This window comes from Falco punctatus (assembly GCF_963210335.1).
Source record: "Falco punctatus genome assembly, chromosome: 5".
NCBI lineage: Eukaryota > Metazoa > Chordata > Aves > Falconiformes > Falconidae > Falco > Falco punctatus.
In genome coordinates this window covers 41,192,628-41,207,058 of record NC_137584.1, presented here as the reverse complement: position 1 = coordinate 41,207,058, position 14,431 = coordinate 41,192,628, and the positions used below count along the sequence as shown (strand labels likewise).

At 38.5% G+C, this 14,431-nt stretch overlaps 1 protein-coding gene across 4 annotated transcripts in view; it reads left to right on the top strand.

Annotated features, from left to right (window-relative positions):
- PACRG (parkin coregulated) overlaps positions 1 to 14,431 on the top strand; it is a 291,943-nt gene that overhangs the window by 149,784 nt on the left and 127,728 nt on the right. For 3 of the 4 annotated variants that reach the window (XM_080390584.1, XM_080390583.1, XM_080390585.1), the window contains exon 5: positions 5,028 to 5,177. The exons of the other annotated variant lie outside the window; for it this stretch is intronic. In XM_080390584.1, the coding sequence (XP_080246710.1) occupies positions 5,028 to 5,177 (150 nt within the window). The remainder of the gene's footprint in view (positions 1 to 5,027; positions 5,178 to 14,431) is intronic. 4 annotated transcript variants of the gene reach the window in all.

Sequence of the window (14,431 nt, the reverse complement as noted above, 5' to 3'; positions counted from 1 at the left end):
GTTTACCCTAATACAAACAAAATTGTCAAGTTCATATACCATTAAAGGAGAAAACATCAGAACTACCAAGCAACAGAGTTAATTTATTGGGTTGGGATGTATTTCAAAGTCACTGCTTAAGAGACTTGTATAATGCACAGCATGTAGACTAGAAGACCAAAAGGTAAATACATACCATTGAGGGAAGGAACTCCTCTAAAAACCTGTAGGGAGCAGAAAAATATCTTTAACTGAGAAGCAAACTGGTCATTCACTTTGTTGTTACTGTGAAGATCCACATCTTACAGCAAACTTTTAGGTCAGGAAGCAACAACCTAGTACGCTTTCAAATTGGAATACTTTGGATATTATGTATGTTTCCTTCTTTAGGGATTTGTAGCTGTACTGTGCTAAGAGTTTTAAATGGTCTGCTTTATACCTGTGTAAGGATACTAGTATTTTCTTCCATTTCTCTTAAACTTTGGATATCGCTGGCATTTTTCAAAATGTTGAAATATACTTATTTCATATACCATATTAAAATTTTCTTCCTTTCATTCATGTGGGAGAATGGTCAGCGGTGATGGTCATACACAAAAAATAATTACCAGATTTGTAAAAGATAAACATATGTTTGAAATTGACATATCCTTGGGGCAGGGACTGTCTTTAATTAAATGTTTAGACAGTGTCTAATATAATCAAGCCAGGAGCTGGTTGACTGCTATGCATGCCACAGTCCAAATATTTAATAATAGTCACAACAGTTCTGCAGTTAATTTGATCTTACTTTTGATATTTACAAGTGTTTTCCTAACACACACTGCAGATTTCTATGGTTTGAAGGGCTTCAGGCTCAAATTCTCCAGTCTGTTTGATTCTACCATATCCATCCGCATCCATATCCTTCCAGGCTGCAGGGTGTGCCCTACTCTTGTGGCAGTGTCGGACGGCACTAGTAAGCACATGTAGAGGAACTCCTCTGCTCAGTGACAGAGCCCTGGGAGGAGGCGAGGAGGTTAGGACTACCAGGGACTGCGAGAGAGAGGTAGACTACTGGAATTGCACCCCACCTTCCCTGACAGTCACAACAGGCAGGCAAGATGCATGGTACGGAGGATTTCCTATCCTCTCTCTGCCTGGCTGAACATAGTGACTTAAGGGATAGGGGGCAATGGTGACAAGTTCCTGCCCGGCACAGCAGGCATGTCTCCTCTGTGACGCCTTCCCAAGTGCCTTTGTATAATAGATATAAGGCTCTGCAAGTGGAACTGAACAATAACGAAGATTATGGGTCATCTAACATTTAGTTTTCACCAAGGTTAAGTCTGCCTATACCCTGCATCTAAACTGCTTCCATAAAGAAAAAAAAGACAGCTCATTGTCACAGGAGACTCCTTTCTGCAGGGAACAGAAGGCCCAATGTGCAGACTGGGCCCACTTTTTAGGGAAGTCTGCTGGGGGTGGATGGAGTTAACTCCAGTTGGTGGCCAGTCACAAGTGGTGTTCCCCAGGGCTCAGTAGTGCTGGGGCCTCTTTATCTCTTTATCATTGATCTGGATGAGGGGTCAAGTGCACCCTCAGTAAGTTTGCAGACAACACCAAGCTGGGGGGAGTGTTGACCTGCCTGAGGGCAGGAAGGCTCTGCAGGGGGATCTGGACAGGCTGGACCGATGGGCCAAGGCCAATTGTATGAGGTTCAACAAGGCTCAGTGCCGGGTCCTGCACTTGGGTCACACCAACCCCACGCAGCGCTACAGGCTGGGGAAGAGCGGCTGGAAACTGCCTGGTGGGAAAGGGCCTGGGGGTGCTGGTCAACAGCCAGCTGAGCATGAGCCAGCAGTGTGCCCAGGTGGCCAAGGCAGCCAAAGGTATCCTGGCTTGTGTCAGAAATATTGTGGCCAGCAGGATGAGGGCAGTGATCGCCCCCCTGTACCCGGCACCGGTGAGGCCGCACCTGGAACCCTGTGTTCAGGTTGGGCCCCTCACTGCAAGGCAGACACTGAGGTGCTGGAGCTTGTCCAGAGATGGGCAACAGAGCTGGGGAAGGTTCTGGAGCACAAGTCTGATGGGGAGCAGCTGAGGGAGCTGGGGGTGTCTAGCCTGGAGAAGAGGAGGCTCAGGGAGACCTTATTGCTCTGTACAGCTACCTGACAGGAGGTTGTAGGAAGGTGGGGGTCAGTCTCTTCTCCCAGATAACAAGCAGTAGGACAAGAGGTAACAGCCTCAAGTTACACCAGGGGAAGTTCAGGTTGGATATTAGGAAGTTTTTTCACCGAGAGTGTTGTCAAGCATTGGAACAGGCTGCCCAGGGAAGTGGTTGAGTCAACATCCCTGGAGGTATTTAAAAGATGTGTAGATGTGGCAGTTTGGGACATGGTTTAGTGGTGGGCTTGGCAGTCCTGGGTTAGGCTGGATGATCAAAGTTCTTTTCTAACCTAAACAGTTCTATGATTCTATGATCTCTTTAGCACTAAAACTCTTGATCCAAATTCTGACTTTTGTTTTGTGTGTCAGATGGAGGATGGGATGCCCCTGTTTTGGAGGAGGTGGGACAAGTACCCAGCTCATTTGCTAGCATCAAGATGAAACAAGGGCCAGTTTTACCATTTAAATTTCCAGCAAGCACCCTTACAGCACAACTCAGGTGTAAGGAAACTTGCATGACATGTTCTGTGATGAGCTGTTCTTTGAAAACATTCTTCTAGATTCAGTATGTGTTGTGTGCTGCACTCATTGGAACACTTTCTCGGTCATGAGGCATAATTCACACTCTTGATTTTATTAAGGAATTAATCTTTACAAGGACAGTCTTGGCTTCCACTCAAACCAGGGTTGTCTTTACACAAGACAGAACTCTGAAAACAGGATACTGTGAAAGCCTTTGGGAGCCACGATCTGCAGAAAAAAGTTCTTCCTGGGGGTGGTTGGACAGCCATTTCCACTTACATGACACCCTCTGCATGCCTAAAAATAAGGTCTCTCATCCTCCAGGACAGCTTCTACAGTCAGGTTAAGGATTGAGAGGCTGTGATTTCTGACATTGATAGTGTTTGTATGAATAATTAATTTTATTCATTTTAATGAATACAAATATTCATTCATGTTTGGATGAGTCACTAATAATTATTGTAGTGAAAATTACAAGTGTTGATGACAATTTACCTATTAGTTTGGTTAGTGACTATTTCTGTGTATGTCAATTTAGTCATGAATAAACCTATACATTTGAACCCCGGAGTTTCCTCTTTCAGTCACTCTTTTAAGAAAATGAATAATGCCTTTCCTCCATAAAAGAGTATTTTCCTGCCTGGGATTTGAACCTGATCTTTAAAATTGTATCTGGGGGTCTCTCTTTTCTAAAGCAGCCTTTGAATACCTACCCATGAAAGCATAATTTGGAGCAGCCAAGCTCTGTTCTGGAACGTAATGTGAGCGGGCTGCATTGATGGGCTTCCTGTCCACCCGTTCATATGCTCAGAGACATTATGAAATTGGGTGTAGCTTATTGGCTACAATATGGGCTGACAAATAAGACATATGTAACTGACTGTATTTTCATTTCACACCACTTCTTTAACTTGGAATCCCCCTATGATGCACTACAGTACCTTTACACCTTGGGCTTTCTAACTTGTTTAACAGTAGTTTTATTATGCTGTGCATAAGCGTGGAAAGAAGCATGAAGGGAGTTTACTTACTATTTGATTCTCAAGAGTTGTCTACACATTCACCCAACCAATCTGCCTTGGCCCTGCTTTGGAACTCTAGCTTTGACTTTTACAACCTGGAAGGTGTGTAGTAAGAAGCAGGAGTAGGTGGGTCACATCACATTTGTTTAAAGAGGTGGAAAAACTGACATTCATCCTGTTTGAGAATAGTACTTCATTCCCTATGAAATGGCATTCCTGACAAAACTTAGTGCCAGAAATACTGAATCCTATTACTCCAGAGTGAAGAGGCAGTTCTTGAACAAGTTGTTAGTAACTCCTCTTCAGACTTCAGTGTGTGCTTTACTATAATTTTTCCCAAGTGCTTATATTGAAGTTTTGTTATGTTGAATCACATATTTATATATTTTTGTGGTTATAAAACATATAGTATTGAATATGAGCTTATCTTTTACAGTTTCTGCTTTCCCAGTTTAATAATGTAAACATCTATGTTAGTGGGCAGAACCCTGGAGAAGCAGACCAATATATAATAGCGTACCAAATTTGACAACTGCTTCCAGCTGCATAATTTCAGAGGAGGTTTTATAACTAGAGGGATTTTGCATAAAAAAAAAATGTTATTTAAAGCATGAGTCATTTTTAATTACAAAAGAGAATGCAAAGTACTTGCTTTTAGTAAAATTAAAAGAGAAAATAAACAAAAGGTATTTATGAAATGTCTTAGTGTCATAGGCTTAGAAGCATGACTGAAAGCTAAGAGACAAATCTAAGTAGGCAAGACAAAATCTTTCTTTTTTTCTAGAATGTTTGTCTTTTAAAAAGAGCCTACAAGGGTTTTTTGTGGTTTGGGTTGGTTTTTTTTTTCCCTATAAACATTTGCTTCATTGTACTGATTCTCAGAATAGTAGGAATTGTTAGTTGAATGAATAAAATGATCATGAAATAAATTAGTACAAACATACAAACACTAATTGTTGCACTAGAATGTATCTGTTGTCAACCTTTGCAGGTTGTCTTGCAGTTGTCCAGTTCCATTGGCCCCAAATGGTACTTACTGAGCAGTTATTTTTCATTTGTTTGGACCACGCCAGTATTACACAGGCAGCATAAGAGAATAATGATCTGCATTCTCTGGGTTACTGAAGAGTCAGCACAAATTGTGGGAACAAATAACAATCAGACAAGGCAGTGTTTTATAACATCAGAACTGCAATCCATCTTTGGGATCTTTCAAAGCTGGACTAATAAAGACCCACTTACAATCCCCAGCAGAGTACAGTTTAATTAAATTTGTCCATTAGAGGACTCCTCCCCCTCCCTCTACATTTTAGAAATTAATTCTGCTTTCTGCCTATTATTCTTCCTACATCACAGATGCACTGAGCCTTCGTAACAGACAGGTCATCTGCATCACGCTGAAAGTCCTCCAGCACCTGGTGGTGTCAGCTGACATGGTGGGGGAGGCCTTGGTGCCCTATTATCGGCAAATCCTCCCAGTCCTAAACATCTTTAAGAATATGAATGGTGAGTTATCCTAACAGACACAGTGTCTTTCAACTCCTAAGGTAAAAAGGGGCTTGAGGCAGAGTTAATTAACAACGTAGTTAAGATTTATTACGGTATATAAACTCAAATCCATTTGGAGCTCTAAATAATGTAAACTCCCCCCCTCCTCCTCTTACTATTCCCTAAGGATGCACTGAAATTAACAGTTTCATTTGTTATTCCTTGCACGTACAGTTTATTTAACACAGTACAGAAGCACTGAAGCAGTTCTATAATCTTCCAATAATTAAATTGTAAAGTTTTTTAACAGTCTTTTGAATACATTAATAAATTGCAAAGGTTTTTTCCTCCCTCCAACACATTAGTTTAGTCCAGCGTTTTTATTCTGTTCTGTGCTTTTTACAAGCAATTCCCTGCTACCATCAGGCTTAGGAAAGAATAAAAATAAAAGTAGCAATCAAACTAATTAATTTGAGAGTCAAGAGAACTCCTTGTTGTAGAAAAATTTCAAATTACATAATGTCTAGCAAAATAGTGATGTTTGAAGGTATTTCTGCTCACTTAGCAGGTTTTATTATAGAGGCATTTAGAACCAATTTGTATCTACAGTTGAGTATGTTATTTTCTTTGTAATGCCAGTTTCAGTCTTTAATAACTGATACTGTGAGTACTGTATACTGTGAATGCATTTTAAACCTCAGTCACCAGCTGAAATCAACAACATGCATCTTGCTTTTGCCAAACTAATATTTTTTGTAGTAGATCTATCTGTATTTATCTGTTCCATTACATATCAAGTTACTGACTTTAAAGTTTCTGTTACTCACATGCAGCCATACAGATCAAAAGTTAATCCCTCACAATCTTGCAAAAGAGGTATTTCATTAAATTCATGGCATTTTAATAGTTATCTACAGGACTGCTTCCTATTATACTTTTTGTTTGCATTACTACAGAACGTATTATCTTATATTCACTTCCAATGAGTGTAAGATTCACCTCAGGTTGAAAAATGCCTGTCTAAATACTGACTTGGAGACTCAAATAAGACTGAGATTTTAGATGCCTTTAAATACTTATGTGTCTGTGACTCGGTTTTACTTAGTGAGAAATTTGCAGTAACAGATGGAATTCCATAAATGCAGTGTGGTTCAGATGACTGCTGTGGCTTTCTAGAAGTTGTGGAACGAAAGTTTATGAATAAAATCTGTAGGTTGAGTTTAAGTAATTTCAGTAGGACTCCTTATGAATTAGAAGATTTTCCCTTAACAGATCCAATTTCAGTATCTGTCACAAGACTGTAAAAAGGACTCTCATTTATTAATGAATATACAGTACATGCTTTTTTCCAAATTTCAGCCTGAAGTAACCCATTAATTCTCTTGACTAGGCTTTTCTGCAGTGATTTCAAATGGATAACAGGGAAAGCTCATGTGTGACTGGGTACATAGCTTAACAAGGCATTAAACACATTCTAAATATAGCCTAAGTTTTGATTGAATTGTGAGCAAAATAAAACATATTTTCAACATATTTTCATGATATCTGTGCTACATGAATTTTACCTATATCAAACTACACTGTCTTGATATTCAACAGTTAAGAACCAAAAAAAAAGAAAAGAAAAGTAATGTTTCAAAATTAATACGTTTTATTAAAGCACTACTTTTTTAGAAATAAAGGTTTTGAAAGATCAGTATTCCCAGTAACAAAATGGATACTGTTTGCAAGGCCTACCATATGAAACTGCTCAACTTATTCAGTACTTGCATGTGGATTATAGAGAGTCTTCCTCTGTCTCCCTCTGCCTCAAAAGGCTTGCATTTATGTCCTCCCTCGCTGGTTGTTGACAGAAAATGTATGCTCCCTTCCTTCTTCTTTCTATCTCCAATATGCTTAATAGGCAACTGAGGTACAGGTCTTAGCTTCCAGTTGTAAGGAAGGTGTAGAGACTAATCCAGGCTATTTTCTCCACTGCTTGTTCATGCAGGTGAAAGACAGGATGAGTGGAGCGTACACTCCTCTTCCTTCTTTTATGTATAACTTGAGAAAGGAGCAACTGTGGTACATCTTCCAGGAACTGTATGAATTGCGGTCTATTAACTGTGACACTCTGGAATTTGTCCAGAATTAAGGTAGCTGGAAGGAGCCATGATTTAGTCATTGCCACCTCACTAGATCAGTATCTATCTGCTGAAGGAACTCTTTCCTAAATTCAGCATCTGTGAATACCACTCTGACACTAAACAAGCTTATAATCAAGAGAACATTTTAAAAGCAGTAACATTAGTAAGACATTAAGGTCAAGTTACCTTAAGGTCAAGTTACCTGGTGACCAGCTCAGAACAAAGTGATTCTTCGTTCAGTGTGTGTGATGTGAGGTTCTGGAACTCCTAAACTGAAATTCTTTGGATACAAAAAGTTCACATGGGTTCAGTGAAGGCTCAAAATTGTCATAAAAAGAAATATATTGCTAGTTTGGTAAAACACATGGATCAACTCTGGTTCATGGCATTCCTAAACCACAACGTGGTGGATGCTGAGAAATTATTAGGTGTAGTACCATAAATGCTTATCCCACATTCACATTGCCTAGTCATCTTCTGAGGGGCACACATTTGGACTAGAAGAACATTTGCTATAATCTAAAATATGCATTCTTATGTTCTTACACTGGTGCCTAGCGGACTTGCAGAAAATACTCAGTTTCCATTGAGTTAAAAAATGTTCTGGCACATAGGTTCCTCAGAAATTTTATTCATCCTACATACCTCTGATTTGTCTGAATCACAATTCACCCCACAATATTAGACAGGCTTGTAAAGAAAACAGTAACATACTTCCCTTGGTAAGATTTTAAGGTTAGGATATCACAAACAGGTATTTAATAAAACAATACAGAATGTAGTCTTAGCTTCAGCTTGTCACATGCTTATTTCTTGAGTTGTTCTTCAACCAACAAGATGGGTAAATCATTGTTGAGAGTTCCCAGTATTACCTGACCTCAGAATATAACAGCCTGAGAAACAACCAGTTCTGTCCCACTTAAGTATAAGAAAATCTTTCCAAATTCCCATCTGTTTTCTAACACTGAGGCTACAGTTTCACAGTCAGCAGCAGTGTTATTTAGTTGCCACTGCCTTCAAGGGGCATTGTAGTAAAATAGGAGGTAGCCTTGATGGCACTCCCTGTAGGCAGCTGTTTAGTGCAGCTGATTGTGATTCCCACTGCAGAATTTTACTGGATTAGCCAGGGAGACATTGAACTATAAAAATCCTCTTTTCTGGGATCTGATGTTTTTGGTGTTTAAAGTTGGTATATTCTTGCTTCTATTCAGCCTTCTAGCAAATTGTTTCTTTACCAGCCTGAAATGTTCCTTTACACAGTTATTAATGCATTCATTTTAATTGTATACAGAATATTGATTATTCACGTAAACACAGATTTTTATGTGTTTCTTTGCTTTTCCATTGTACTTTTTGACATTTCCACTTTTTCCTACTTCCATCTGTTACCTCCAAATCACCGTCATTATTTTGTAAACATAGACCTTCTTGTAAATGAAGACATTCTGATATGTCTTTTCCTATCTTATGATGTCTCCCAAACATGCTTGTCTCAAAAAATAAATATCTTCATAATGCTTATGTTGTCTTGATACCAGCAAAAATGGTAAAAGACTACTGACCTTTGGGAACAGAAGGTAATTTAGTTATTTAGTTTCAAAATTTTAGCTCCCTTAATAGAAACCTTTATTAAAAGATTTTTGGTCAGTTCTTTACACAGTGTCTATTGACTTGTTCTGCATAATAATCTTTTGCCTTTTAGTGAAGTGTATTTTTCTTGTAGTTTCATATATCAAAGAAATAATTTTGATTTGATTTTCTGAATTCTCTGTAAATTTATGGCAGTCAGTGAGAACGCACAATATAAATGGAATTGCTGTTAACCAAAAAATTAATGTATGCTGAATACATTTTACCATTAGAGGTTGTTGGCCAGAAAACAGGGAATTGATTGCCGGACATAATTTCTGTAATTTGGATCTGGGCATATTCTGCCGTGTTCTATCCATTTGTATTTCTTATGTACAGGTGACTTTACTACTGGTAATTTTTGTAAATTAAAAAAAAAAAAAAAACAAAACAAACCAACAAATCAAACCAACCAAAAAACCAAACAAGAAAGAGCATTGATGAAGAATAAATTAAAAGTTTTAATTATTAAAAACTTCTAAAACATGCTCACCCATCTGAGCTGTAAGATACAGGTAAAAATAAATGAATACAACCTAAGTTACAAATGCCAGGGGAAAGAGCCAAGCCTCCTAAAACAGTCTGTCTGAAAGCCAGAGGAGAGAGCTCAGTGAACTTCTGAAGAGTCTCGATAGTGCACAAGGGACTTTTTGGTGCACAAAGCGCATTTGGTGTCTGACTTTGTGCCCGTTCTGGAGCTTAAGGCCCTAACTCACAGTACACATTTTCATTGGTCTCCTGAATGCTCTGTTGCAGAGCGTCAAGACATAAAGAGCAAAGTTCTGTGGTCAGTGATGCTCCCACTAGTGTCTTTTTTATCAGTGGAGACAGTGACAGTGTCCTCACCAACTGGCCACGGTGTGCTCTAAAAGGGGTGAAGCTTTCTGTTGAATCTGTTAGCCAGAGTCATAAGGCTGGCAGGAGAGCAAGAGAAAGGAACATGAATTCATCCCAGTGACTGGGGAATGCTCCTGGGATGCAGGAGCTCTTTGTCTAATCTCTGCAGACTGAGATGGGACTGACTAGCAGTCTCTAAGCAGCTCCCCAACATACAGACTGTTATGCAGATGTGCTGCAATGTAAAGCAAGAAACACAAAAAGTCATTATAATGATTACTAAGTCTTTTATGAACCCTGCAATGCCACCGTAGTTTTTGTTTAAATATGTAAGTTAAATGTACTCTTATGAAACTTATTTCAGTCTTGTGAAGAGGGAAAGAAAAATGTGTATAGACCCAAGTGGAAATACTATTTTTCTGCATCATAACACCTTTTCTTTTGGGGTCTTATTTTCTAAGCTGCATTTTATAAATCTGTGAGTTATGTGAGGTGAACACAATTTAAGAACAAATAGAATAAGTTTGTTCTTTTATGACAGCAGGCAAAAAATAAAAATAAAAGGCAAAAAGGGAGTCTTCAGAGCCTGGAATATGCAATTATGGTGTATGTAGACCAGAATACTGTCAGAAACAGAAAACTGTTTATTAAAAAGATTAGACGGTTATGAACACCAAATTTCTCGTGTTTAATTTACCTGACTGCTAAATGAAAATTTCATTGATTTAGTTTAACAACTATTTTATGCCATCAAATCCAAGCAGTCTTAACAGCTGTACTACACGAATTCATGTACACAAAAATACTTTCATGTCACCAATTTATATTATTCAGTAGTTACCAAAAGCAGCTTTGCAAATAAAATGATGTAGAATAGATGAAAACCACATATTATTAGGATTTACCTGCCTCAGACAAAGAAGTATGGGGTGGCACCGCACTGTGGGTGGGAGGTACCTCTCCAGCACGGTAATTTCATCTGTGTCTTGTTCCAGTCACTGTAAGGTGAACAGTGATAACAGGGCAGACTGAAGCCCAAGTTCCTTTTGGCTGCAATAAAAATGCTTTGACACTGAGTAACTTAAAGCTTACATCAAATTCTGACAGTCTTTACCTATCTAGCCAGTCCTTTAAAGTAAAATTTTAGATATATAACTGAGAATACCGGGTGTAGCTGAATCATAGCATTCAACGAAGTGTGAAGCCACAAAGTAGAATTACACTGCATGCTTTACAGCACTTGAACTTCACTTGAGAAAAAACATTTTCTTGTCTGAAAGGTACTTCACGTACTTTGGAGAACTCTATTTTATAAAACACAATAGTACTACATAGACTCTAAATGAAGAAGCAGAACTTAAGTGTTTAATTGCAGGAGCAAGAGACTGTGCCTACAGGTAAAAGTGTTCCCTGTATTGGAACTGGAGTGTTTTCAGAACTGCTTGTGTGTTCCAGAGGCAGCAATGCCCCTCAGAGTGGTTCATAGTTATTAGTAAGAAGCAGCAATTATCCTTTAATGTGAATGAATATGCTTTAAAGAAAATCTCTTGCCCAGAACGTTTCACCTGTTTGCTCCTTCTGAAAAAGAATGTCAATCCTGTTTTAAAATACTTGAGTTTCCCAACTCTGTGTTCAGAAATCATGTTTCAGTTTTAAAAAAATGGATGGCTTGAACATCAGCTTTTACAAAGTAATGTATTTGAGGTTCTCTTCCTTTCTGCTCTGAACTTTGAGATTTCAGATTATTCTCAGGCAACTTTTCTCAGGGTTCCCCTGCTACTAAGATTAGATGCTTTATGGTTTGTTTTTTTTAAACTGAGAAAATGGAGACACACAAAATTAATTGATTCATGGTTGAGATGTGGATAAAAACCACCTAATGCCATAAGGTTATTGATAAAATAAGGCATCTTAGTATACTATTTTATCAGAGCAGCAATATAAACTGTGTATTAAATCCAGTTTTCAAATTGTTCTTATGCTTCATGGTGACACTTATTCTTCGTGTCCCTATGTATATTTTGCAAGCTTTTTCATTATTTCCAAGCTTTCTTTGAAGTCCATTTTCTGAAATCTGTTATGCTTTCGGAAATTTAAACCAAAGATTCTGAAATGGCTTTAAGGATACGCAGTTCAAGGGAATGAGATCCCCATGACGACAAAGATCTGAGTGAACAAGTGAGTTTTGATACGTTTTCTGTTTTTTGATATATACCTTCAGCACAAGAGGATTCAGAATGTTCTGATTCATTAACATTTAATGACAAGTCTTGGGGTTTTTTTCCCCAAATGGAGTCTCTTGTACCAGTAAGTCACCTTTTTAACCAGATAAGAATAAATTGGTTGCACTCACAGTAGTTATCATACTGATGAGAAGCAAAATATATTGTTATCATTCCCAAGTGTAATTGATATTATTTCAACAGGCTTCCAGTGAATTATAGTTCTAAGAAAATTTATTTAGCAAATATACTTGAAAGTTTTTAAGAACATCAAAACATTTTTCTTCTATGAGATCAGCTGATGGTCTTTTACAAGATGATTTTTAAAAATGTCTTAGTTTTTTGTCAAATCTTGAAAGCAAAACTCTCCCAAAATAATGTTTACTGTAATATTTGAGTATGGATTAGCAGGAAAGTGATCCTCAACATTTAACAGCTGTTGTGTCACATATTTTGTTGCACACTGGCCAATCCTGACTTGTTTCAATGACTGTTGATGCATATGAAGTTGCAAAAAACCCACTGGAACTCTGAAGTACAGATATCAGAAGTTACCGAGACCCACCTGTATCAGAACATTTGTTGCTTTAGTATCTTTAATGCAAAGCGTTTGATTTTAAGCTGATGATACAGTAAACTTCTAATGTATAATCAAAACCCTGTCAGGTACTTTATTGCACATTTAGAGAATTATCACATTTAGATCATAATTGCTGGGTAATTTCTAATTACTGTTTAATTTCTTAGCTAAAAATACAGCATCAGTCTGTGTAAAATAAAACTGACTCAGCAGTGATTAATTTGATGTTATTAACACTTAGCACTTACTTTTAATGTGTTAATAGCCTAATTAATTCCACATCTTGAATTCTTGATAAAAAAAAATTACATCTTCCCACGTCAGAAGGGTGTGCATTGCATCCAATATTTTCTTTTTCCTTTTTCAGTTTTTAATTTTTTGAGTATGTTGACCCAAGGAAAGGAGGATTGTCTATTGGATGACACATAGAGGTGAGAGTTAGGACTTCTGGATTCAGGGGAAATTCATGGATAGGTAAAATAATGGAAGCATCAAATTCTTCCTATGCCTCAGTGTAAACATCTGTAAAATGGGTATAACCTCAAAGAGCTTGTAGGCCTCTATTAACATTAACAGCAATTATTCAGAACTTTTACAAAGTTCCAGGAGTGTGGGTATATATGTCAGTGAATCATCATTTTTGTAAATTTAGGAGTTCCTATCATGCTTTGGCTTTGCTTTAATACTTTTGTGGGATTTGTGTTGCAATGGGAAACAATTACATTTCAAAATCCCATGTCTGAAGAAGATTTGAACATTCAGGACTGGACTTACGACAGAATTGCAATAGCATCTGCAATTGTGCCTATTCTGCACACTTATACCTGTCTTAGTATCAGCAGGTCAGTATCTGGTCTCTAAATGAGACAAGGAAGTGCCTAAGCTACCTGAGAAGCCCCTCCTGTAGGCATGCTTTGAGCAAATCTAACGCAGAGCTGAACATTAACGTTAAAATACAGCAGGTGTAGACATTTTGATTTATTTTTCTTGCAGCTTTGTTTCTGGCTTGTTTGTTTTGGGTTGGCCAAGAAGGCCAATAGCATCCAGGCTTGTATCAGAAATATTGTGGCCAGCAGGACAAAGGAATGGATTTTCCCCCTGTACTCGGCACTGGTGAGGTCACAGCTTGAATCCTGTGTTCAGGTTTGGGCCTCTCACTGCAAGGCAGACACTGAGGTGCTGGAGCGTGTCCAGAGGTGGACAATGGAGCTGGGGAAGGGTCTAGAGAAATAGGCTCATGAGAAGCAGCTGAGGGAACTGGGGTGTTTGGCCTAAAGAAAAGGAAGCTCAGGGGAGATCTCATTGCTCTCTACAGCTACCTGACAGGAGGTTGTAGGAAGGTGGGTCTCTTCTCCCAAGTAACAAGCAGTAGGACAAGAGGTAACAGCCTCAAGTTGCACCAGGGGAGGTTTAGATTGGATATTAGGAAAAGTTTCTTCACTGAGAGGGTTGTCAAGAACTTTAACAGGCTGCTCAGGGAAGTGGTTGAGTCACTGTCCCTGGAGGTGTTTAAAAGATGTGTAGGTGTGGCACTGAGGAACATGATTTGGTAGTGGACGTGGCAGTCCTGGGTTAATGGTTGGACTGGATGCTCCCAAAGGCATTTTCCAACCTAAATGATTCTATGGTTCTATGATTTTTATTTCAGAAAATAAAATGTGTGTACAATTGTGCAGCTGGAACTAGAACCTACAGTACTCAACTGCTGTTTGACTGTGCAATGCTAGGCACAGACTTCTGCTTCATCTGTAATTTCCTCTTTGGGGAGGAGTTCTGAATTCTTTGCTAAACCTCACCAAGCTATAGCATGATGGATGGTGGAGACCATCTTAGATTTGTCTAGTAAAGTACTACCCACAGAATCAGCTAATTCAGCAG